The sequence below is a fragment of the Natrix helvetica genome (genome assembly GCF_964273705.1).
Source record: "Natrix helvetica genome assembly, chromosome: 1".
Classification (NCBI taxonomy): Eukaryota; Metazoa; Chordata; class Lepidosauria; order Squamata; family Natricidae; genus Natrix; species Natrix helvetica.
The window spans coordinates 55,050,882-55,077,474 of record NC_138548.1 but is presented as its reverse complement, the minus strand read 5'-3'; the positions used below and the strand labels follow the sequence as shown (position 1 = coordinate 55,077,474).

Genomic DNA, 26,593 nt, shown 5'->3' with positions numbered 1-26,593 from the left:
TTAAGCTACCAAAACCTTCAGTTAACACATTGGGCAAATCTCCTAGGAACCTACGCTTGTGCTTACAGCCTGTTCGTGACAATACAGGCTACTTTGGAGAAGCTGAAGGAGGAGGTCGCTCCTCTTCCTCCTCCCCTAATTAAGCCCGAAAGTCAAGGTGGGAGGAAACTCAGCCATCGGGGTGAGGTGGAGGAGAGAACTGGCTTCTCCAGGGAGGGATTGCTTAAGATTTTTAGCAACTCAGAGATGACTGCCCATAGCTTCAATTGTGCTAGAGGTGGTCAGTCCTGCTTCCTTTAAACCATAGAATTAGCCCCATGGCCTTTTTTCTTCCTTTCTGATACATTGCAAGGCTACAAGGTGGGGAAAGGACAAGTATATCCAAGAGCTGCATTCCCCTACAGCAAATGTGTGTACATACACATATGTGCGTGCACCTCTGCACGTTGCTAAGTGTTAAGGGAGCTGTCACTTCTCCTTCTGCTGGTGATAGTCACGTCCCACACTGAGCACAGGAATAAGCAATCCAAGCAGCCATCTCTTCCCAAAGACCTCCTCCAGATTCTTCTTCCAGGGCTGGCTTTTGGCTGCCATCCCCTTCCGCATCTGGTACCGTGTTTGCCCTCGCAAGATCAGCAGCATTTGGTGGCAACAGAAGCCGGCGCAGGCAAGTCCAATCCCCAGCCACAGGTATAGCATGAGAATGACAAACATTTCTGAGCTTAGAAGAGCTCCTGCAAATGCCAATGAGAAAAGAAAGAAAGAAAGAAAGAAAGACAGAGGTTATGTTATGCATTCTTTGGCACTGCAGACATTCAGCCAGAAATTGTCAAGTTGGTGATGCCTAACTATATGTGTTTGTATTGTATATCAACATTTTCTTATCTACTCTTCACAAAACGCGTTGGGTCACAACAGTGGTGGGTTGCAGGCGGTACGCCCCAGGACGGGCGTACCGGAGCCTGCCCGGAGCACCGGGTACCATTCCAGTACGGTGCTCCGGAGGGCCCAACCGCCCGCCCAAGCTCCTTACCTTTAAAGCCTTCTGTGCTCCCGGGTATGCGCATGGTGCGTACAGCGCATGCGCAATGCCCTGCTGAGCAGCTGGAGCATCACGGAGGTGTCGCTGGCAGGTACAAAGCATGCGAGTGCCATGCGTATGTGCACGCGCACTGCGCACGTCCATGTGGAAGACGCCGGGCCCGTTCCAACTGTACCGGTTGGAATGGGATTTGGAACCCACCACTGGATCATAACTTCCAGTCAGCATTGCTATTAGTCATTCTGTGTCACTGCGTTAAATGTTTGCTAGCCAAACTGAAACTAAAAGAGTTACTGAAAGAGTTACTGCGCAGGTCATAAGGTCTTATCTGACAATGATGTACTGCGCCTGCTCTTCACACATTCCAGAGACTTCTCTTCCCTTTTGATCTTTGTCCGTCTGCCAGGAAACTGGTAGACAAATTGTTTCTGCCAAAATGTAACAATTAGATAGATTTGTTTTATTTCTTTATTTCTTATTTTTGTATTAAAGCTTGTTTTTAATTAGAATATGTTTCCGGGACTTTATTTTATTTTTTTCGCACCTTAAAGTTAATGCTGTTTGGAAAAGCCGCAGTCTGAGACCTCATCTAGTTCAGGGTGAAATATTTTCCTCTGACATTCTGTGTGAAGGCGGATGGCAATTTTAACCCAACACCTTAGCCTTAGGTTTGTTTATTAGTGGTCAGAGACCAAATAAAAGCACGTGAATGAGAATCAGATTAAAAACAGGAGTGGAACTACAAGAACATAGAAGATAGAATAATAGTTGGAAGGGACCTTAGAGATCTTCTAGTCCACCCCCTTGCTCAAGCAGGAGACCCTATGCCATTTCATACAAATAGTTCTCCAGTCTCTTCTTAAAAGCCTCCAGTAATGGACGACCCACAACTTCTGAACGCAAGCTATTCCATTGATTAATTGCTCTCACTGTTAGGAAATTTCTTAGCTCTAGGTTGCTTCTCTCCTTGGTTAGTTTCCAACCATTGTTTCTTGTCTTGCCTTTTGATGCTTTGGAATATAGTTTGACACAAACACACACACACACAATCTCATCTTTGTAGGAGCCCACAGTCCTAAACCAATAAATGGAAGAATGGAAAGCCAAATCTATTTGGCTGCCAGTTTTATTAAAACAGTGAACATCCCAAAATGTTAGTTGACTATATGGACAGAGTGCTCATATTGATATTGTCTGAAATGCTGGATGTATTTAACTGAAAGGAATGAAAGATAATACAAATACAATAAGTGTTCTCTGGAAGTTCCTTTGATGACATCAGTAAAGAGTAATTGAGAAAGATCCACTTATTACAGTTGCTACAGGTTTGCTACTTTCCTGTCCAGGCTGACATTCTGTTCTGATCCCGGCTTCCCAAGAGCATGAAGCAAACTCCTTGCCCCAACAAAAAACCCTTTTATTAATTTACTGTGAATTCTGCTCACTCACATCCGGCAAAGTCTTTCAAGGGAGGATTTACAGTCACAGACCTTATCTGGCTTGGAGAGCTGCCAGGCCAATATCTGCAAAACTTGGTAAGGAGCCTCAGAGAGTCATGAACCAATTAAGCAAACTAATTTTTTCTTGCAAACTCCACTCCTCTTTTGCTCCTCTTTTATTTCCTCTGGGAGGGGACATTCATCGTCCACCTGTGGCCTTACTCCCAAGTCAACCCTTGTTCTTTAGGTGTTTCCTTTGTCTGGCAACTCTGCACATGCGCACACTGGGAACAGGCTCTAGCCGTTCATCTGCCTCACTGAAGTCTGACTCTGAAGGCAGCTGATAACTGGCATATGGCTCTGGCCCCATCTCTGCCTCCGACAGAGAGCCCTCATCAGAGCCTTCCCCAGACTCCAGGGCTGGCCCGTGTTCCTCCCCAACCTCCTCACTGTCCAAATCTCCTGCCAGCTCCGCTGGCGGGCCACAACACATTCCCTGAGGTAATCTTAAGGGCCACCAACCAGTGCCAGAACCCTAAGTGAATGATGCCATCCATTCACTTGCTTTCTCTCTCTCTATGCACCTGCAACAGAAGGGACAGATCACGCTTCTCAGCATTTAAATCGCTTGCTGGTGAAATTAGGTTAAGAACTATAGCCGGTTCCCCCTTAGATTAAAAGAAAACAGCGAGATCCCCCAGAAAATGCTGGTTTTTGCAGGGTCAGCACCAGAGTTCACCACTATCATACAGTATCATACATATAATTAACCAACACTGTCAAAGTACAGATAGTCCTCGACTTACAACAGTTCATTTGGTCACCATTCAAAGTTACAACAGCCCTGAAAAAAGTGACCGAGGACCGTTTTTCACAGTTACACCTTTTGCAGCATCCCCATGGCCACGTGATCAAAATTCAGGCGCTTGGCAACTGGCTCATATTTATCACCATTGCAGTGTCCCCGGGGTGTGTGTGTGTGTGTGTGTTACATTTTACGACTTTCTGACAAGCAAAGTCAATGCAGAAGCCAAGAGTCACTTAACAAGCACGTTACTCACTTAACAACTGCAGTGATTGACTTAGTAAATGGGACAAGAAAAGTCAGACATTGGGACAAAAGCACTTAACAAATGTCTCTCTTAACAACCGAAATTTTGGGCTCAACTGTGGTCATAAGATGAGGACTACCTGTATATGCCCCAGTGTACTCTGCTTCTCTTCGTGCTGTATTATGTCTCTTCTTCATATCCCCAATGTTAAGTGCTGAGAGGAAAGATCAGCACTTATTTTGCCCTCTCCTTCATGGTCTAATAGAAACGGGCAAGCTGTTGAACAACCTTAGCACAACAGACTATGCAGGGATTTTCAGAGGCACTCAGTCACTGCTGGTTTGCAGAGCAGAGCTTGACAGTAGTAGACTCAGAAACAGATGTAAGCTACTGATAGCTAGTTATCCCGTTGCAGTGAGCAGAGTTTAAAATGTATTATATTCATCATCTTCTTCCCAGATAGCTAGGAGGGGAGAAAAGTGTAAAATGAAAGCTGTAATGAGAGCGAGTTTAGGCATCAGGCTAGACACTGGGAGATGTGAGTGCTAGTCCCACCTTAGGCACAAAACCACCTGGATGACTTTGAGTTAGCCCTACGAAGAAGGTAATGGCAAACACCACTTCTGAAAAACCTTGTCAAGAAAACTTTCGGGTAAAATCCCTGACAACTGGATACAATTGAATAGAATAAAACAAGGTTGTTGTAATGATATTAGCACCCTGCAAGGAAATAGCCCTACAGAACATAACTCATAAATACACATTTTAACCTCAAGGGAGCTAACTTAAAGATATATTTGCATATGATTGAACTATAAATATTTTATTTTCCAGCATCATCTTGATTACAATTTAATTAGAGTAATTTTCAACATAACCACTCATTTCAGGTAAATATAATTCATTTTCAATCACAACTAGTGTAAAAAAAAAGGAGAGGATTCTTGAATCTATCATAATTCTATCTGCTGAATTTCTCTTTTCTGTACAATTATTAAAGGTGTAGAAATCTAGTAGAAGAAATTCTTGGTAGTCACTGAGCTTGGTTATTTGCTTACATATTGGACTACGCAATATCATCAGTGCAAGTGATTGTTGTGTTTGCTCTCTGTTTATATACAATAGTTTGACCTGCCAGTGTTGGTGGGAGTACGGTTTTCTCTTTGGTGGTTCTTCCTTGATTAGGATATTGTTTTCTGCTTGATTGTTTGCCTGGTGTTAATCCCTGCTAATCTTGGTGTTGCCTGGTCTTTTTGTTTCCTTCTTTGCTTTTTTTGATTGTCTCTTTTGAATGGTGCGTACATAATCCCTACTCATCTGGGTGTTGTCTGTTGGATAGGATGTGTTTTGGTCCCTTCATTTCCTACTTAGCTTTTTTATTGCCTCTTTTGAATGCTGTGTACATGTGGTTAAACCCAGATAAACAGGGATTAGCACCTAATAAACAATCAAGCAGAAAACAATATTCTAATCAAGGAAATACCAAGGAGAAACCCACACTCACACTTACCAGCACTGATAATATTACCTAATCAGGCAATGAAATGTTGGCAAATAAACAATCATGCTCTGAGAGCACCTAAAACTTCATATGTAGAATATTTTTTTCTTCACACTTGGCTACTATAGGCTACCTATATATCATATTTCATTGTGGACAGTCCTGTATTTAACTTTGTCTTCTTTTAAAACAAGTGACTGATCTAAATGGGCATTTAAAAAAAAAGAATCACAAGAAAGAGAATCAGGAATCCTGTAACTGTTTTATCCGGGGTTAGCAGCTGAACAGCAGATTCAGCAAAAAAGATTCTTTGATCATAATTTAATATTTATACCTATTTAGTTTGTCTTATAGTAATGATTTCTACATTTACATATATAATAAAATTCACATGTCTTAATATCCTGACTTTTTTAAAGTGATAGGTTTCCTTCTTTTTTTGCACTTCTTTCTTTCCTCCTTCTCCAAAGGATCATTTGATTGGGTAAATAAAGGGGAGAATACCAGATATACAGATTTTCTACACAAACCCTGTAATCTCTAGAAAGAATTAAGTAGAAACGTGTGGCATATGACTTGTTGGAAGCAGCATTATCCCCTTTGAAGCAATCAGGAGATTTTCAATGTTGCTGCTGCGTTTAATTCCTCATTTTTGGATTCAGCTAGGTTGCCAGATATGCTAAGCTTTGACAGTTTGAGGTTGAGATATTAATTCTGCTATAGAGACATGTGAGCTAGAATGGAGAGCACAAACATTTGGGCCTGGAGACATTTTGCACATTAACACTGAATTATATGTAAGGAGCAACAAAGGTACAACAGAAATAGACCTTTTCTGCTTGCTTTCGCCATGAAAACCTGTACTTCAGCATCCTTTCTATGGTAATAGCTGCACATCTAATTACTACTACCACTATAATACAATAATACAATAGTAGAGTTGGAAGGGACCTTGGAGGTCTTCTAGTCCAACCCCCTGCCTAGGCAGGAAACCCTATACCGTTCCAGACAAATGGCTATCCAACATCTTCTTAAAGACTTCCAGTGTTGGGGCATTCACAACTTCTGGAGGCAAGCTGTTCCACTGATTAATTGTTCTAACTGTCAGGAAGTTTCTCCTCAGTTCTAAGTTGCTTCTCTCCTTGATTAGTTTCCACCCATTGCTTCTTGTTCTACCCTCAGGTGCCTTGGAGAATAGCTTGACTCCCTCTTCTTTGTGGCAACCCCTGAGATATTGGAACACTGCTATCATGTCTCCCCTAGTCCTTCCTTCTCTTAAGCTAGACATACCTAGTTCCTGCAACCGTTCTTCATATGTTTTAGTCTCCAGTCCCCTAATCATCTTTGTTGCTCTTCTCTGCACTCTTTCTAGAGTCTCCACATCTTTTCTACATCATGGCGACTGGAACTGAATGCAGTATTCCAAGTGTGGCCTTACCAAGGCCTTACCAAGGCACTATTACAGCCAATTCTATCACATGCTGATGCACCATAGTTTCTTGTTGCTGTGCCTCATTTAATATATGTATGCTCTTTTTCTCCCTTCCATAATGAATTAGCTCTTCTTTCAGCTTTCAGGTCTTCTGGAGAACTGTCCTGTGGACCATTCTCTTGCACAGAGATATAAAAGGGAAATTTCGAAGTGAAAGTTTTAATTAAGAAGTTTCATTCATTCCGCCTAGGTCTGAGCGGTGATCAAAGTTTCTTGTACCACTATAGCTCTTCGTTAATTTAGCAGCATTTGGAGTATTGTTTTGTGAATGGTCATTTATTTTATTCAACGAACCAATTTCATTGTATACATGATGTACAATGACAATAAAGGCTTTACTATTGTAGGAAGTTATCCACCCAGCCCTCTCCCAGAAAAATGAAATATCCTAGGAAATATTGAAAAGGCAGAATATTTCTCTGGGTGTGAAAAGGAAGAAACATATTATAAAGACAGAATAGCTCCCTGTAGCTTCCTGCCCATCCCCCTTTGTCAATGTGCCATTAAAGCCTGAGCTAGCCCACTTTACATAATAAAGAGTTCTCCCCTTCAGCTCCAGTGTGATGGGATTAAGGCATGATAATATTGGCCCTTTACCCAACTCCCCACATGGCATCTGAGAACTCAACCAAACCTGGATTCAAAACGCAGCCTAGAGAGTTGTCCCTGCATGGCCCCATAGGAGTCTGACAACCAATCAGAAGACAAGTTCAAGATCAAAGGCCAGAGAGGGCATAAAACCAGGGACTCAGCTTCTCTTCCTCCCTTCTCTTCTCCACCAACTTTGAAGCATGTCCTGTTCAGGACTCAAGCCATGTGGTCCTGTCCACCATTAAAACTGTTAGATCTGGGCAACGAGAGACAGACTGCGGACACGAAGTGACTTAACAGCTCTTTATTAGTAGTAGTAGTGATCCAGCTTGCTCTGTGGTCGGAGGGTTCCCCTTTTATAGGGATCGGGTACGCCCCTCGACCAATCAGAGGGATACCTGTTTCCCGCTGTAGCAGCGGACCAGAGGGGAGACTTATCTCGATATATGCTAATATCTAACACCCCTCCCCTCCTAGATGGAACGTTGCGGTAGGTAACATAGTCTTTTAGGTATGTGGGTGTTTGTCTTGCTCGGGAGGAACGTCGTAGTTCGGGTTGATTTGAAGTGGTTGCAGGACCGGGTGCGGGTTGGTTCGAAGTAGTTGCAGGATTGGGTGCTTTTCCTATTTCCCGTTCTGGAGGTCTTGTGCCTTCGTTGCTCGGGCGTTCAGGAGTCTGTTCGGCTGCGTTGTCTGGGGGTTTCTCTGCTTCGTGCGTGTTGTCTTGTCCCACGCTTGGCTCGCTGGCGTCGTCGTTTCCTATGATGGGGCTTTCGCGTGGCTGACTTTCTGTAGACAGGAAACTCTCGTCTTCGTTTCGAAGGTCGGAGTGTGCTAGGCGACCCCGAAGTTGATCGATGTGCCTTTTCCAGTTCCGCCCATCTTCTAGTTCCAGCAGATACGATCGAGGACCCGTGATGCCAATGACCTTTGCCGGCATCCATAATGTTCCCCCTGCGTAGTTGTGGGCGTAAACTGAATCCCCTACTCTGAAAGACCGGATTTTGCTTGTAGAGTCTGGGGGAGCCGTGGCAGAGTAATTCGGGTGAAGCCGGTCCAGGTGAGACCGTAGGCGGCGACCCATGAGTAGTTCAGCGGGGCTCCTACCCGTTGTTGCGCTTGGGGTAATGTGCTGAATTAGGAGGTAATGGTCAATGCGTGTTTGCCAATCACCTGGACCCATCCTAGCGAGGGCCTCTTTTGCGAATCGCACCATTCTCTCCGCCTGTCCGTTTGATGCTGGATGGAATGGCGCGACGAGGGCATGCCGAATTCCCAAACCTGCTAAAAATGTTTCAAACTGCATGGCCGTGAATTGGGGCCCGTTATCGGATACAAGGAGATCTGGCAGGCCATGGGTGGCGAAAAGTCGCCGTAGAACCTTAATGACTGCCTCTGCCGTGGTTGAAGTCATTAGGACTACATCTAGCCACTTTGAGTATGCATCCACAACTATAAGGAAAGTCTGACCTTGGAATGGCCCTGCGAAGTCGATGTGTATTCGCGACCAGGGTGCTTTGGGTTTCTCCCATTCTGTGGCGGGCGCTTCCGGGGGTGCTGGTCTCGATTCCTGGCATGGGTCGCAAGTGGCCACCCACTCCTCTATTTCTTTGTCCATGTTTGGCCACCACACGTAACTTCTTGCTAACGCCTTCATTCTAACAATTCCCGGATGACCCATATGTAAAGCATCTAATACATTTTTACGTAAAGCATACGGAATAACAACTCGATCCCCCCACAACAAACATCCCTGTAGCACTGAGAGATCGTCCCGTTTTGACCAAAACATTTTGAATTCCGGGCCCACATTTCCCTTCGGCCACCCCCTCCAAACCCAAGTTTGAACTTGTTTTATTAAATTGTCTTTAGAGGAGAACCTTGCAACATCGTAGGAAGAAACCGGTCCCGAATCCAAACAGTCAATGAGCAATACCGGTACTTCTGGAGTGGGGTCTGGCAGAATGTCAGGTAACGGGCAACGGCTGAGTGCGTCTGCGTGTCCAAGGGTGGAGCCCGGTCGATGAATCAATTTGTATGAATACGCAGCCAGGAAAACAGTCCACCTGGTCATGCGAGGAGAAAGGGAGACCGGAGTGGGGCGGTTTCCCGCCAGAAGTCCCAACAGCGGTTTGTGATCTGTGATCAGTTCAAAATCGCGGCCGTAGAGGTATTCGTGGAAACGCTTTACTCCTGCTACGGCAGCCAGCGCTTCCCTGTCCATTTGGCTGTAATTCCTCTCGGCCGATGAAAGAGTTCTGGAGTAGAACGCGATGGGTGCTTCTTTTCCGTCGGGCATCCTGTGGCTGAGGACTGCTCCAACTCCGAAAGGTGATGCGTCGCAGGTCAATACCAGCGGTAGGGTCTGGCTGTATTGAACAAGCAGTGAGTCAGTGGTGAGCAGGCGCTTTACCCCGGCGAAAGCTGCAGCTTCGGATCGTCCCCATTTCCATGGTGCGTTCCTCTGGAGTAGACGGTGTAGTGGCTCAGCAACGGTCGCCTTCTGCCTCAGAAAAACGCTGTAGAAGTTCAGTAATCCGAGGAAGGCCTGCAACTCGGTCTGATTTCGTGGTGTGGGGGCGTCCTGGATCGCCTTAATTTTCTTTGAAGTGGGGTGTATTCCCTGACCATCGATTCTATAACCCAGGAATTCTACGCTAGGCACGTTAATTTGGCATTTTTCTTTTTTAAGGCGGAGACCCTTTTCTCTGATTCTGGCCAAAACAGATCTGACTCTTTTGTTTAATTGCTCCTCATTTGCAGCGGACACCAAGATGTCGTCAAAATAGGGGACGACTCCTGGTATCCCTTGCAAAAGTCGTTCCATGACGCTCTGGAACAATCCTGGGGCAATGCTTACGCCGAATTGTAGCCGGTTGCATTTGAATGCTCCTCTATGCGTCACTATAGTTTGGGCCTCCGCTGTGGCGCTATCAACTGGCAGTTGCTGGTAAGCTTGTGCCATGTCTAATTTTGCAAATACCTTTCCTGGCCCCAACGAGTGCAATAAGTGCTGTACTACAGGCACAGGATATGCGCTCTGTTGTAGCGCGACATTAATTGTGCATTTATAGTCCGCGCAGATGCGGACTGATCCGTCTGGTTTGACTGGGGTCACGATGGGCGTTTCCCAGCGCGCGTGATCTACCGGCTCAAGGATTCCTTGCTCCACTAACTTATCTATTTCCTTATCTATTTTTGGGCGGAGTGCAAAAGGCACTCGTCTCGGTTTAAGTCGGATTGGCGCCACTTTGGGGTCTAAATTGAATGATATTGGTTTACCCACATACTTACCAAGACCGGGGCTGAACACATCCTCGAATTCCTTAAAAATCTGTTCAGCGCTGCTGTTTCTCACGGCGTTGATTCCGGTGACTTCTAACCCCAGGGCTTCAAACCAATCAAGCCCCAGAAGGTTCTGCAATGGCGCGCTGGCGATGGTCACGGGCAGCTGGGCTTCGATGTCCTTGAAACGGATGTGGAATGTGCCTTGGCCCACGATGGGGACTTGGTTCCCCTGGTAGTCACGTAGCAGGACGTCTGGAGCGCGTAGTTGGCTCTTTCTGAGGCTAGGTATAGCCTGTTTCATGGATGCCCATGAAATGATCGTCAGGGTCGATCCTGTGTCAACTTCTAGCTCGCAGGGTGAGTCCTCCAAGAGGACTGTGACTTTCAGCCTTTTTGGCCGCTTAGGGCGGACCTGATGTATTGTGGTGAGATACGTTCGCAACTCCTCTCTCTGGGTCAACTCTATCTCATCGTCAACATCCTGAAAATACTCTCGTTGAGCGTCTTGATAGAACGCTCTTTCAGCTCTTTGTGTGTATTCTCTCTGGGGATACGCTCGCTCAACTCCTTGTGAGTAATCTCTCTGGGGATACGCTCGTTCAGCTCTTTGGAAATATTCTCTCTGGGTAAACACTTGTGGATTTCTCTCTGGGCGCCCTTTTTGATTTCGCCAAGCCCCTGGGTTGGGCTTCTGTTGGCGGTACATGGGTGGCTGCCGTGAGGCAGGGACTCCGCTCCGGCACACTCGTGCGATGTGCCCAAGTTTGTTGCAGTGCGAACAAACAACGTTCCTGAACCTACAAGTAGACCTGGGGTGATTCCCTCCGCAGCTTGCGCAGGGCGGCAAACGGGATCCGGGTCTCCCCCCAGGCCTCAAGTGACTGCTCTGCATCAGGTGACTGTCCTCGAACTCGGGATTCTCGAAGTCGGGGCTTGTGTCCTCGTAGTGAACTCTGGTTTGTCTTGGTGCTGGCTGGTTTACGTTGGCCCCTCGTTGTATGGTCACTGATGATTTCTCCGCTGACTCTGACGCTCTTGCTTCGTTTAACGCTGTCTGTAGGGTTAAATTCGGGTTTGCCAACAGCTTCTTTTGCAACGAAATGTCTCTTAACCCACAGATGAGCTGCTCTAAGATGTGCTCTTCCAGATCCCTGTATTCGCAGTGAGTTGCTGCTTTTCGTAGGGCTGCAACATATTGATTGATGGATTCTCCCGCCTTCTGGGTCCTCATGTTGAATTCCTTGCGGCAGACATGGCAGGAAGGTTTTGGCGCGTAATGAGTTTGCAGAGTCTGTTGCAACGTCGTCCACGGTACTGCCTGTATTGGAGTAGGCGCGGTGAGGTCTCTGGCCGTATTGAAGACTTCCTTTCCGCAGTAGCCGAGGAAGATGTTTTTCTTCCTCGCATCGGTGATCCCCGTGTATTCGTTCGCTTCGAGGAAACACTCGAAACGAATCATGAAAGCTTCCCATTCGTCGTTTGCTGGGTCGAAAGGAGCGGGGGGAGCATGCATCGCCATCTTCTCAGTTTGAATTTGCCGCGCTGCGGTGATCTGAGATGGCTGTCGGAATTACTGCCGAATTCCTGGGCTGGATCAAATCCGGAGATTCTGGAGGTAGCGTTCTTCGTCCTATCTGTCTCTCAATCCCACCTTCGTCGCCAATGTTAGATCTGGGCAACGAGAGACAGACTGCGGACACGAAGTGACTTAACAGCTCTTTATTAGTAGTAGTAGTGATCCAGCTTGCTCTGTGGTCGGAGGGTTCCCCTTTTATAGGGATCGGGTACGCCCCTCGACCAATCAGAGGGATACCTGTTTCCCGCTGTAGCAGCGGACCAGAGGGGAGACTTATCTCGATATATGCTAATATCTAACACCAACCATCTTTCCAAGCAGCCTCCATGTCTCCAGTGTCTTTTTCCCCACTTGGAGCCGAACCCAGAAGGACATTTCTTCCAACAGAAGCAACCTGGAATTAATGAGAAACTTCCTCACAGTGAGGACCAGTGGAATAACTTTCACCTAGAAATTGTGGGTTCTTCATCATATGTGTATGTGTGTATGTGTATGTGTTTATGTATATATATATATATATGCTTTTGTTGTACGCCGCCCCGAGTCCCTTGTGGAGAGGGAGCGGCTAACAAATTAAATTATTTATTATTATTATTATTATTATTATTATTATTATTATTATTATTATTATTATTATTATTATTATCACTGAAGGTTTTTAAGAAAAGACTGGACAGCCACCTATCTGAAATGGTATATAGGGTCTCCTGTTTGGGCAGGGGGTTGGACTAGAAGACCTCCAAGGTCCCTTAGGTCCCTAGACACAAGGACAGTCCCCCCCCCCCGGAATGCCATCACTCTGCTTAAAAACTAATTCCCACAACACTGTGAAATAATTTACTAAGACTGTATTACTGTTCTTCTCTTCCTTCCTAGTATCTATATCTTCCCATTTCTATAACCATGTTGCTTGCATCTTTCAATTTATATTGTTTTATTTGTTTACTAGTACGATTTGATAGCTTATTAGTAACCTTGACTATCCCTAAGCGTTGTATCTTTATTTATGCTTGATAAATGTATTTTATTCTCCTTATGTACACTGAGAGCATATACACCAAAGACAAATTCCTTGTGTGTCCAATCACACTTGGCCAATAAAGAATTCTATTCTATTCCTAAAAAAAAAAAGAGAGACCAAGAATACAGTTCTTTACACACATATCTTTAGTCTCATGTTGTGGAATCTCACCCATTCTGTCCAAGTCTGGAAATCCAAACATTATACTATAATTTTATCTAAATTGTAACGATTGTACTTTATATGTTACAGTCATTTAAATCCTCCTTCCTTGCCATGAGTTTCTCCAAATTATGCTCCAAAAATCTTTTCACAAAATCTTGCTTCTGCCATGTGATAAAGTCATTAAAGATGACCTAATCTGCCTATAACTCAAATGGTCTTTTTTGTATCTTTGATTTTTGCTGTTCTGAACTAACACTGCTGATAGGGAAACATGTTGTGGTTGGGTACTAACAGAACAGACATAATCAAAATGTCTCTTTTCGAAACCTCATCAGGTCCTGAATATATTTGCTTTGATCAAGGAACATATGCATCTTTCTGAAAGGCATGTAGGCAACAGATCTGATACTTCTATTACAGTAAAAAGGGCAAGCACTATACAACAGGAAATCTCTTTGCACATGGAAGCTTCCATATCAATTTAAAGCAAAGACTGGGTTAAAATCTGTGCAACCAGAATGGCTATTTAACTAGAATAATATGTTTTTTAAAAATTAACATACAGGTCGTTCTTGCTTAGTGGCCATTCACTGAGCAACCATATGAATGATGAAGTTATGGCAGCACTGAACAAATGGTAGCGATGGCCAGTCCTCCAAGTTACAGTTGCTGCAAAATGCCTATGTCAGATGATTAAAAATTGGGTACTTGGCAACTGGCCTGCCTTTATGACCACAGAGTACACTTTAATTCCTCCCACTCACCTATCTGTCCCTCCATACCTGCCCTTTTAGCTGACTGGTACTCTATTACTGTTGCCTATCCCTTCCACCCAGTTGGCCTGTACCATCTTCTTCACACCTCTGGCCCAGGAATCAGGAATTGGGTGGGGGTGTGGCCCAGGGGTGGGTACTTGCCAGTTCTAATCTCTTCTATAGAAGAGGTTCCACAAAGCTACAGTGCCATTTAGAACCGGTTCCAGCTCCCTCCCCCCTCCCCTTCCACACAGCATCAAGATGAAGAGCAAGAGGAGCAATTCTGGGAGTTGAAGTCCACAAGTCTTAAAGCTGTCAAGTTTGAACACCCCTGGGGTTTTTTCTCTAAAGGGTTAGGGGTGCAAGGGTCTTGTAACTTGATAGCTTTAAGACTTGCATGCTTCAAATGCCAGAGTTCCTGAGCCAACATTTTGGTTGCTAAGCAAGAGCATTGTTAAGTGAGTTTCACCACATTTTACAAGTTGGCCACGCCCACCTGATCACAGGGCTGGCAAGCCACTCCCACAAAGCAGGCCACACCTACAGAAGAGGTTCTAAAAAAAATTGAAACCCACCACTGGTGTGGCCCCAAGATGTCCATGGTGAGGTTGGCAGGGCAGTGGAGCGTCAACTGCTGAAGGGAGGTCAACAGGTCCAACTATGGAGGAGGTAGCAGGATGGAGCTGTCAGAGGAGGCAAGGAAGAGGTATGGACACTAGCTTCCCAGGCAAAGATGACAGCTGCCAATTCAACCACTGCCCACACTACCACACTGCCTTCTCCCCAGTTGGGTCCAGAGAGCATCCTCCAGCAAACTAGACTCTGCCACTTTGCCATAGTCCCTGCATGATTGGATCCTCTGGGGCTTTGTCCTTGTTATTTAATGGATCTTTTTTATTTTGCTATTTGGGGCTATATTAATTACGGTATTTAGTTTATATCTTACTGTTCTTCCAAGATCCCATGGAACCAAGTATATTTTTTCTGTTTAATTTCCACAATAATCTATGAGACAGGTTGTACAGGGGAATAGTAATTGAGATATAGTGGTCCAGTGTAGTTCCATAGTTTAATGGGCATTTACTTCAAACCTCAACCTCTATCCTCCTGTGATTATCACTTGTTCATATAATAAAGAAATGCACTCAGCCAATAAAGACCTAAAAATTAACAAAAGTGATTTGAAACTTGGGCTCTTAAAAATACAAGGTACACCCTCTCTTGAATATATGTTCACTGGCATGAAGCTTGATGAAGTATTCTTGCTAACTTATGAATATCAAAGCCCCATATTCTTTCATTCTGGCAAGTACACCATTTATAAAGACTGTGTATCTTTGGTTAAGTAGGATTCTAATTTGATATTTTTGTTCTTGATTATATGAATCCAGTAAAAGTCTTATTTAAAAAACCTGGATGTACAGGGATCAATGGAATGAAGTGAGTTATTTACAAAGCTCACACTGACTAAAGATAATACGTTGTCACTTAAAAGTAAAGGTAAACGTTTCCTCTGTCCAGTCTTCCTCTGTCACGATGTTAAAAAGTTTGCTAGGCATGAACTGACATTCAAGAGTTAAACTAAGAAAGAGTTATTGCGCAGGTCATAAAAGTTCTTATCTGAAAGTGATTTATTGCGCATGCGTTACACATTCCAGAATTCCTTTCTTCTTTGTTCGGCTGCCAACTTGGCAACCGAAGCTTTCATTATCAAAATGTAACCATTAGTTATTTCTGTTTCATTTACTTTTATTATTTTCGTATTAAAGTTTGTTTATTAATTAGAATACTTCTTAAAGACTTTTATTTTTCTTAATATCTCAAAAGATATGCGGAAGGGAATCAGCACGGTCCATTGATCTCAGATTTCCCCAGGGCGTTTTTCCCCTGACAGTCCCACTCTAGGGGGCAATGGTCATCTCCGTTTCTTAACTTAGGGAGCCAGCATTGTCCAAAGACAGTTCTGTCGTCACGTGGCCAGCATAACTATATGCCAAGGTGCACAGAACATTGTTACCTTCCCACCAAATTAGTACCTATTAATTTGTATTTTCATGCTTTCGAACTGATAGGTGGGCAGGAGCTGGGGCAAGTAACAGGAGCTCACACTATCGCACAGTGCTTGGATCTCGAACCTGAACTATCAACTTTCCAGCTGACAAACTCAGCATCTTTAACCGCTGAGCGATCACACACACATACCCTTTATCCCTTTCCTTTCTCTTAATCCTCCTGGTTAGAAGAGCAGCATGTACTCATCCATCAACCTGGGGAAAGTGGCATTCCATGCCACCTGCTGTCCATTAAGAATATCATGGCAGCAGGGCAGAGAGCAATCTTGTCTCAAACAGCCATGGGAAAAGCAACATCAAGGAGCCTATTTTGCCTACCAAGTCAAATAAATACTCAGCTCTGCCTCCTATTGATAGTTTTCCTGAGTCCAGAGGGTAGCACACCTTGGCCACTCAAACAAAATATGATCAGTATTGATCACAACAGTTTCCAGATCATTACTCTGCTGTTCCCATGAAGTTTTCATTCTCTCCTTCCCTTTGTCCCACTTCCCTTTTGTGTCTTTTCTTTTAAACCCTAAAGTCAAGCTCAATATACCCCCCTTCTTTCTCATTAATATCTACCCCTCCAAGAAATAAGTTTTCTGAAAATCTTGGTAATATACAGCAAGCAAATCAAAAAGCAATTCCAGGTGTTTTTCCTTATTTGTGATACCTTATAATATGGATTAGATAAGTATGTGATATTTAAGAATGTAAGCCAGGGTGAAATTTAGATAAATTTAATTATAGCTGCCTTGAATTACTGAAGGAACAACTGGATATGAATCTAATAAATAAATTATTAAATAACCATGGAATAGGATCCCTGATGACTTTCTCTATTAAATGGCACCATGGTGGTATAAAAAGAGGGAGGCCTGGCAGGCAAGTGTGTTAGGCTTTGATTTCCACTTCTGCCAGGCTGAAATAAGTGGAAAATTATCATTACTTGGACTTTTACCTTGAACATATTTTAGTGTAAATGTATGTGCTTTAAGCATCCATAAGATAACAGAGATTTTTGTTTTACTGAATAGTAAATAGCAATGTTAAAAGATCCCTATATTCCTCATGAAACTTATAACGATCAAGTAGAGTACCTGCAATTCCTTCAGGGGTTTCTAAAAGGTCCTTTGCAATATTATCATCTCAACCTAGCAAGAGATTGTCAAGAGAATGTCAGTGAGAAAGGTCAGAATCAGGCTAATTTAAATTCCTATCTATAAAGGTTAAAGAATAAACAGTCCCACTTTCCTCTATAGGCAGAAGACACTCTAGAAATGGATGTGCATACGACCTTTTTACTTGCCTATGGAGATTCTCAGCCATCCAGGTCATGGTTGTCCCAAAGGTGCTTTTTTTCAAGGGGCAACCGGACTTTCTGGTTTTTCTTTGAAGGCATTTCGCTTCTCACCCAAGAAGCTTCTTCAGCTTTTTCTTCAGGACCGAAGAAGCTTCTTGGATGAAAAGCAAAACATATTCAAAGAAAAACCAGAAAGTCCAGTTGCTTCTTGAAAAAAAGGACCTTTGAGACTACCTTTTTACTTAATATCATTTTGGGTACAAGTGGCAACCAGTGGCATTTCAATCGCCATGATCTACCCATAAAGCTATTCCTTCAATATGATATCACCAATTTCTATTATTTATCAGATTGATCTGATAAAGGAACAGAAAGAGAAGAGTTATGGTGGATGAGATCAAAGTTAAAGCATTTTCAGTTTTCCATCTTGTTTTGATGCATCAGATTATAGTCCAGCCTACACACAGAGGAAACCCTGCACACAGAAAAAACATTGACACTTAACAAGATACCTATGTGGGGGGTGCCCAGACACACAATAGAGAATATAAGTATAGAACAAAAACAAGATGTGACTACATATAGAGAACTTCTTAGTATAGATAGAGGTGTATTACAGTTTTTCATCTTGTTTTGATGCATCGGATTATAGTCCATCCTACACACAGAGGAAACCCTGCACACAGCAAAAACATTGACACTTGACATGAAGATCTTGACCTGTTATTTGTGCTCTGGGTTTAGTATTCTGGGATGAAATGCCTCTGGACATTAAGTGTCTATTTAGCAAGCATTTCTATCAGTCATTGATGGAATTAGGTAAGAATGAATTCACCAATTTCCACCAGTGTGGAAAAGCACATCTTTCTGTCCTCTTACTGATGCTTATCAAGTTTCATCAAGCCCTTTAGTTCCAGTGTCCTCATGGGGGACAGGAGAGTCACACTTTTCATGGTAGCAAATAGCTTTCATTAACTGTGACAGCTGCAACGGTGGCAGCTGGCTCCTTCCAAAAACTTCTATAAACATGACATTAATTTAACATTTTTTAAAAAAAAAATACAGCCTTGTCACATTGCATCATGGGCAGCTAAGAAAAAACAGACCAGTCTTTTTTAAAAAGCAAAGCACCGTCGTATATAATTAGTCTCCTGAAAGATGAATTTGCAGTAGCACATAAGGAATTTGAAGAAAAATATTAATTGGATCCCTGTGCTATCCACTTTCATGCTCAGGTTCTGTTGGAGGATGTGCAGGAAGACGTTCTTCCCAAAAGCTGCAATCTTCATATGGGGTCATGATTTCTAATCTTCAGCGGGGGGGGGAGTCATTTGCTTTCTACCTCCTCCAAGTACAGTATAAATCTTCTCTACTCCATTTACTGAAAAATACATGCAGCTATTTAATCTTGTTGAAGTAAGCAAATAAACAGATTAATTTTTAAACTGATGACTCATTCTGAGTAAAGTTTATAAAAGCTTGGTATGGCATGGTCTGCAAAGCTTCCCTACACTCTAATACCTGAATATAATTTTCTTCCAGATAGATACAGGGCGATTACATGATGATCATAGCAAGTGTTGCTAACAATGGTGTTAGAAATGCCAACTCATGACGATGCCTTTGTATTCCATTCTAGCTTTGAAATCCATTCTTGGCTACCCAATTTCTAACTCAGCTTTCCTCGGTTTTATGCTCTGCAGTTGAGCTGGACTTCAACTCCTACTACTGCAATCTGCAAACATGGATTTTAGCACATAAGGGGTGTAGGCATTCAGTTGGAAAAAGCTGCTGATATTTTTCTAATTTTAATTTTCACTTATTGTTTCAGCTGGGTTATTATACAATAAATGAATAAACATAAGAGGACTATTATTTCTTTCATTGGATCTAGGTAGCAGCTTCTCGAGATGTTGCTGTTATTACTATGAAAACGATCTGTCTTACTGTTCCTGGGATTTGTCTATATAGGGAGAAAATCTTGAAAAGTGTTGGCTCTTTTCAAGACATTTTTCTGATCAAGTCAAGCTTGGAGCTAGGACTTGTGAAAAGTACCTAGTATGTACTGACAAGGCAGCAATTTATATGGATCTATGGCTGAAGGTGAACAACATGAAGTCACATGCTAGATTGGATAGTGGAGTGGAATCTCAGTTAGTAAGGTGGATGGCCAGATTAATACATTATTAACATATTATTGTGTTAATAGCAATAATAATGATTCTACAACAGCAACAGACAAGAGATGCTGTTTGCCCAGAAACCATAGCATTCTCATTTGGTTCTATTATAACCTGGTTGCGTTATCATTCCCTGAAAGAGCAGGTTCATGGTTTCTGGGTCTTTCTAAAGATAAAGGTTCCCCTTTCACATAAGTGCTAGTCGTTCCCGACTCTAGGGGGCGATTCTCATCTCTGTTTCAAAGCCGAAGAGCCAGCCTTGTCCAAAGATGTCTCCATGGTCATGTGGCCTGCACGACTAAATGCCGAAGGTGCCCAAAATGCTGTTACCTTCCTGCCAATGTGGTTCCTATTTTTCTACTTGCATTTTATGTGCTTTCAAACTGCTAGGTTGGCAGAAGTGGGGACAAGTAATGGGAGCTCACTCCGTTATGCGGCACTAGAGATTCAAACTGCCAAACTGCTGACCTTTCTGATCGACAAGCTCAGTGTCTTAGCCACTGAGCCACCGTGTCCCTTAGTTACTTAAGCTATTTAGCTACTTCTGAATAGGCAACTGAAGGCCATGGTTAGGATGTTCTGCATCAATTGTAGCCCAACCTAAAACAGGAGGCATGGGTAGCAATTACTCGTTTCCTTATCAACTGTTGGTTAGATTGCAGCAATGTATCTTGAAGACCACCTAGAATTGGCAATCGGTTAAGAGTGCAACAGCTTATTCTTTGATGACCGAGAGTCACTAGAATGATACGAAACCAACGTTGTGGGTGCTACAATAGCCAATAGACTTCCAAGAGTAAATTGAAATGTTGGTTTTCTCTTATAAAGAACTATATGGTTGGTATCTTAGTATCTTCAGGATTGCATGAGTCATGCAGGGTCAACCATCTAGTAGGGGCTTGCTTCCTTTCTAGGGATATTAGATATCAGGAAAAAGAACTAGAACTATTTTTCTGTATGTCCTCAATCTCTGTGGGATCGCTGTTCCATGGAATATGAATGGCACCTTCTCTGCCTTTTGAAAGGTACTCAAAACATAATTGTTTCAATCAACATTCAGTCTGTGATGTCACTTACAGTGGAGAATTGGAGCAATTGTGTTTTATTTCAACTGAAGATAAAATTACACGCTTTCCAGATTTTTATAAGTATATAAACAACCAAGAGCCCAATTGGAACTAATGCTATACAAATACTGTAATAAATGATGACACAATTACATATATTTCTGCATCAGAATAATTCACATCTCAAATATCTGAGAGAAGGCGCTGTGAAAGAAAGAAGAAACTTTCTAGTGACAGCATAATTTGGTTCTCTTTCCCTGTCAAGGCTCTTCCTGTCATTAGATCCTCGGGGAAGCTACATCATTATTTTAATTAAAGCAGATCCTATAATCTTGCAAGTGTCAGAAAGCATGCTGTAGCCCATAATATGACTAATGCAAGCAGAGGCAACGATAGTGCTATACTGTTCTACCCTCAAGAGAGGTCTGATGAAGAATGGAGAATCGCAAGCACTGCATCAGGCAATTACAGAGTAGCCACACGCCCCATTTTGGAAGATATTCAGAAAAGATGTCCAGACCAGCTCCAGTTTATAAACTCTTAAAGGGAGAACTAGAGGTCTTGCAGTTGTCCATTAGCTATGAGCCATGGAGGTAAATTGAGCATGCATGCAAACCATCTGGCCATTATGATAAGATATACAGTATTTACATAATAGTCATAATTTCTAAATTTGCAGGAATATACAAGTTGCATAATTTTTAAAGCAAATGTATTATTAATTTGCCTTGAAAATGCAATGGATCATATCATAGTAAATCTTCTGTTTCTTTTTTTCTTTCACTGTGTAACTGTGAGTAGAGGGGAAACTGCAGGAAAACTTGGCAAAATGTTAATTTAAGAAAGTGATCCATCTTCCTACTTTTTTTTAAATTAAAAAAAGCTTTCTGATCTTCTTTGAGAAATTAATCATAATGAATTCCAGACTTTACAGAATGACATGAGTCGGCATGCTTATCAATGTTATGTGGGATAGTATAAGGTTCCTACCTTGAACATGGGTTAGACTAGAAGACCTCTGAGGTTCCTTCCAGCCCTAGATCATATGATTCAAATGTATCATGATATCTAACAACCAGATTGGGACCATTTACTCATGATAAAACAATAAAGAATGTTCATGAACACAGTCTAGGTCAGTCAGCCAATGGATATCATGTATAATCATGTTATTTCCTGCAATTCTTTGTAAGCCTTTCCTTTTTCCATCCCTCCGTAAGCTTTAATAAAATATAGAAAGATTATAGAGACAACAAGTCCATCAAAAGAGCAAATATTTTTTTTTACCCAGTTATTTTCAGAACTGAACCATAATGTATTTGCAAAGTATCCCTTATTCTTAATTATTTTCTATGCTTTGATTCTTGGAATTTTCTACTAAGAGAAATGTTTGGAGGAATTTTAGAACAAAATCTGGTGCTGGCCATGAAGTTCAAAATCAACATTTCTTTCATGTTAAAATAGCTGAACACTCCAATTGATATATATTGTGTTATGCACCTCAATCCTGTGCATGTTTATTCAGAAGTCTCACTCTCCAAAACATTTAATCCTAACAAATGTTTTGAGAAGAGGAACGAAATAATGTCATTCTACATGTACCTCCTCAGAAATAAGTCTTACCAAGTTGGGAAAAAATTATTCTTTAGTTAATGGGTTTTAAATGGGTCACACAGGTTTATGCTTTTCATTCTTATTTTTTTAATACATTTAATTCCAGTCATGTGTAATGGGTATGTATGAACAGGATATTGCTAGACTTTTTGCTCTTTGAGGTAATACAATGCATTTAGTCTTCACAACTCCTCAAATACGTATTCTCCAACTTGTATTGGTATCTGAAGTTTTTTTTAAAAAAACCTCTTATTCCTTTGCAACAAAAATATAATAATAAAATAAAAACGTGTTGCCACAAAGTGGCAGCTGCATGTTGCCTACTTGTAGAATAATTCTCTCAATAACACTCTGAGGAACAAGTTCTCCTTGAAAGCTATTATATTGTTAATCATCTTGTCAACGTTTGAATGCTGTGTGGCCATCTTTCACCACTTTTCAAAGCTTTCACAGGAACAATTGAACAAGTACTCATGCATTCACTTCAAGGAATTTCATGAAATCTAGGAATTTTTAGTGTTGGCTAAACTTTGTTACAAGATAGTATTATCAAAAGCATAAGATCATCTCTGAGGGATCAACCTCATCCCATCCAGCATTCTGTTGCCATACAGGACAACCAGTGTCTATGGGAAACTCACAGCAGAACATGAGTACAATATCACCTCCTACTCATATTCCCAACCAACTGGTATCAGGAGTTTACTCCTCTGAAACTGAAGGTAGCAAATAGCAATCCGCCATATCGACCATCAGGAGAAGCTACTAACAGTCTTATTCTTCACGAATGTGTCCTTCCCTTTTTAGCCATCCAAAATGCTGACCCTTGCTATAGTTTCTGACTGCAACCACATCTGAATTATGTCTTCTTTTCTCCATCCGGCATCTCCTGCCATTCAGCTTGACTTATGTGACTCTGAATGTTATCACTGCGAGAGACATTGATGGGAGAAAAAAACCCAACATTGTCCTATTCCCTTATCATCCCAATGTGAATACTACAGACGTGCTCCCCCTTTTTTAAATCCTAGATTTCATAAACAAGGGAACCATGACAAATTTCCATATATTGTTAAAAAAAAAACCACCAAACACCTAACCAAGGAATTGTTGCAAGAGGAGAAAAAGGAGCGATGATACTCACCTGAGAAGAACTGGCTAATGGAGTGAGGCAGAAGAGTTAGGAAAGCCAGTGGGCTGGCAAAGGAAGTTGAGAGTGCAGCAGAAATATAAGCCACCCCAGCCACCAGGGAATCAAGGCAAGCCAAGGAGGTATACAGACAGAACATGATGAAGTTCCGCATGTTACTATTCCCAATGCAGTTCCCTGTGAAGAAACAGTGGTGGTCATGCCTCTGGGTGGTTCGGGCACACAGTCTACAGAAGTGAGTGCCAGGCAGGGCTGAAGCAGGGGACCTGTTTCCATCTGGCCACTCAGCCACCCCTTTGGCTCCTCTAGCCAAATCTGGGCCCTTCCCCAGGTCCTCCTCGGGGGAGTTCTGTATTACCAGGATGTAGTTGCCCAAAGCATTAGCTGAGAGGTACAGAAAGAGAGCCCCATGCAGCAGAGCAGAGGAGAAAAGTGGGGTGGTGGAAGGGTCTTTGAACATGCTTGGAATGAAGAGGAAGAGCTGGAGGACGAAGGTCACTAAGGAGATACAGAGGAAGTAGGCTGGAGCGACCACATTGAGAAACCTGAGCACTAGCATTGTGGATTACATTCCTGCAGGGGAGAGCAAGAAGAGAACATGCATTACCACCAGCAACCTCATCCCTCCACTTGCTCTTTCCCAGTCATGTCAGGCTCCACACCTTCTTTGCCAGTTCATTGTTGGGAAGGCAAACCCCTCCCGCAGCCCCCTATTCTCCTTCCCCTCTGCCTGGAGGCAATCCCCTCTCCTCCTTGTCCTCTTCAATTCCTGCTCAGCTGGGGTGCAAAGAGATTCTCTCCAAGGAAAGAGGAATATCTCTGCTGTACTTCAGAGACACCCACTGGAGCCTCGGGTATGATTCCAGAGTTTGATGGGTAAGGCCGGCTCTCCCTCTGTCCCTGCCTATGTTCCTGGCAGCCCCTAGACTTCCTGGCTTGAGTTCTCTCCACAATTGCCTGGAACTGTATTCCATTGACTATTGAGCTTACTTTAAGTAGAGACGTGGGGAATTCATTTCAAAGTCTGCCATTCCAGAGCCCCTCTTCTATGCGGGTTGTCCTTCTTACTATTACTAATGATTGTAGCAATATTATTGAATAATAGTGGGGAGCTGAGGACTATTCTAATCTGCTGCAATAGAGATCACGAACAATGCTCTAATTTAGCATTGAAAGCCACCAATCTTCTCAGCTGCTGCCTGGACATACACATAATTAGGAAATGCTGCAAACAGCTGCTGAAGTGCTGCCCAGCCTCCAGCAGTGCATGGAGAAGGAATTCCACCATGCAGCCACAAGCTCTTGCTTTCTTCTTTCTGTCTTGCTGGTGTGACTGTGCAGTCAGTTCACATTATAAAATGAAGCTACCAAACATTCACTTCCAGACACCCAAACATGGATGCTTTCCTATGACTACTTCTCACCTCTTCCCCACCCCGCCTTTCTTACAGTGTCTCTAGGCTTTGTTCTCTGTTCCAAAACAAATCAATGTATGACACATACATACAATTCTTTAAAAGACAGGGTTCTTTTTTTTAAAGAAAAGAAAAAGAATGACTGCAGTAAAGAAACCAATACACAAAGCATTCTGTTCCCTAGCAGCAGTCCTGGTTTTTACACACTCACATGCACAAACAGACACATGCCACCCGTTCACTGTCTCTAGTGAAATGCAAACTTAGGAACTGTATTTCTCCAAGAAAAGGTTCTTATGGCTTTATTTCACGTAGCTTAAGACAGCAAAGAACTTTTCTGGGCCAGCACTTTGATCCTGATGCCAAGTGACTTCCTTCTCCACTTCTGAACTCAGATTCGTCTGGTTACCTGTCTGCCAGGATTATTAAGTAACCTTGGAATCCCCTTGCTAGTAGCCTTTATGGATCCCCCCACCCTAACGTACAGATACACACACACACACACACACACACACACACACACACAAGCATCCTCGCACATTTACACAGACTTACCTAGATGCTTGAAGCCAAGCAATAGGTGCTGTCCATTCAGCACCGTCCTCCTTAGATGTCGTGGCGCCCCAGGCCAGTGGCTGCTTTTCTGTCAGCAGCAGCAGCAGCAGCAATGTGAAGAGCGGAAGGACTCAGAGAGCTCCCGTTAGAAGCATCGCCGCTGCCATCAGCTCTCCAATGCACAGGGCTCAGTGGGGGTCCTCCCTCTGCACCCCCCCCCACAGGTTCCTGCTTTGTCTTAACAGGGGAGCTGTCCTCCTCTTCAGCGCCCTGATGTGCGTTCACTTGAGGAGCACCACAGGGAGCTGTCCCTTCAGCACCCCCAACAGCCGCACTCTCGCTCCCTCGCTGGAGAGGCGGGGGTATAAACAACAGTCTGTGAAAATCCGGAAGAGGTGCACCTCTACCTGGAACCCTTCCAGGCAGCCTTCCTTGAAAATGTAGCTGAGCCTAGAAACTCAGAAAGGCAATGACCTGTGGAATAAGGAAGAAAAGACAAGCTTATCACTAACTACATTCTCTTCTGTTTCCTCTTAAGCTACATCCGTTTCAGTCTCTTTTTTCCTATGAGGGGTGATCAGAGGCTGATGAAAAGCTTCAAGCAGGACATAAGGGCAATCACATTCCAGCAGGGCTGCCCTCTTTAAGTGCCATATATTACTGAAAGCTTAGTTGCGTTTGTTATTGGGTTTAGCACAGATTGTAAATGTCTTCCAGATTGCTTTGAAAAATTAAGGGCATGAGTAATCATTTCTGGACCAAAATAATGGCAAAGTTTGAGACTGTATTGTACAATTAAGTCAAATCCAATTTCTGCCTAATAGGGATTGATGGGTACTGAGATACTGTGTACCTGTACAAATGCACCTTTCCCTAATTCTAAATATTAGCCCATACTGGATTAAGCAGAGTATGGACTTGGCAGTCATGATGGAATTGGATAAGTCTGCCTGCATAGAAAACTGATGACTGATTGAGAGACCTTTTTTCCTTTTACCTGAATTGAAGCATTCTGAATGTGAATTGATATATTGCACATACTGTATCTCTTAATTGGTGGTGAAGGCTTGCAAGGTAGTTTTTACATATTGCATCTTGGAATGGAAAACATGAGCATGCTTGGTGTAAAACTGGTTGTGCTTGTGATATACTGAACAATACTACTCTTACTATTAGCAAGGAATGCTGCATATACTACAGATATATAGTAGCTAAGTTGGGAACCTAGCCTAGACCCTCTCTATTTTTCTAGAAATCATGTATGCATTCATTGATCATGGCAGATTGATGAACAGCAGATTGATGACTATAGCGTATGAAAAATTGCAGCTTG

At 42.9% G+C, this 26,593-nt stretch overlaps 1 protein-coding gene across 1 annotated transcript; it reads right to left on the bottom strand.

Moving 5' to 3' along the window:
* Positions 1–25,537, bottom strand: ZDHHC22 (zDHHC palmitoyltransferase 22). Its single transcript, XM_081939202.1, has 3 exons — positions 25,261–25,537; positions 23,285–23,863; positions 1–734 (listed from the first exon to the last, which is right to left on the bottom strand). The coding sequence occupies exons 2-3, from the start codon at positions 23,847–23,849 to the stop codon at positions 469–471; spliced, it is 831 nt and encodes a 276-aa protein (XP_081795328.1). The 5' UTR covers positions 23,850–23,863; positions 25,261–25,537; the 3' UTR covers positions 1–468.
* Between the last annotated feature and the right edge of the window lie 1,056 nt (positions 25,538–26,593).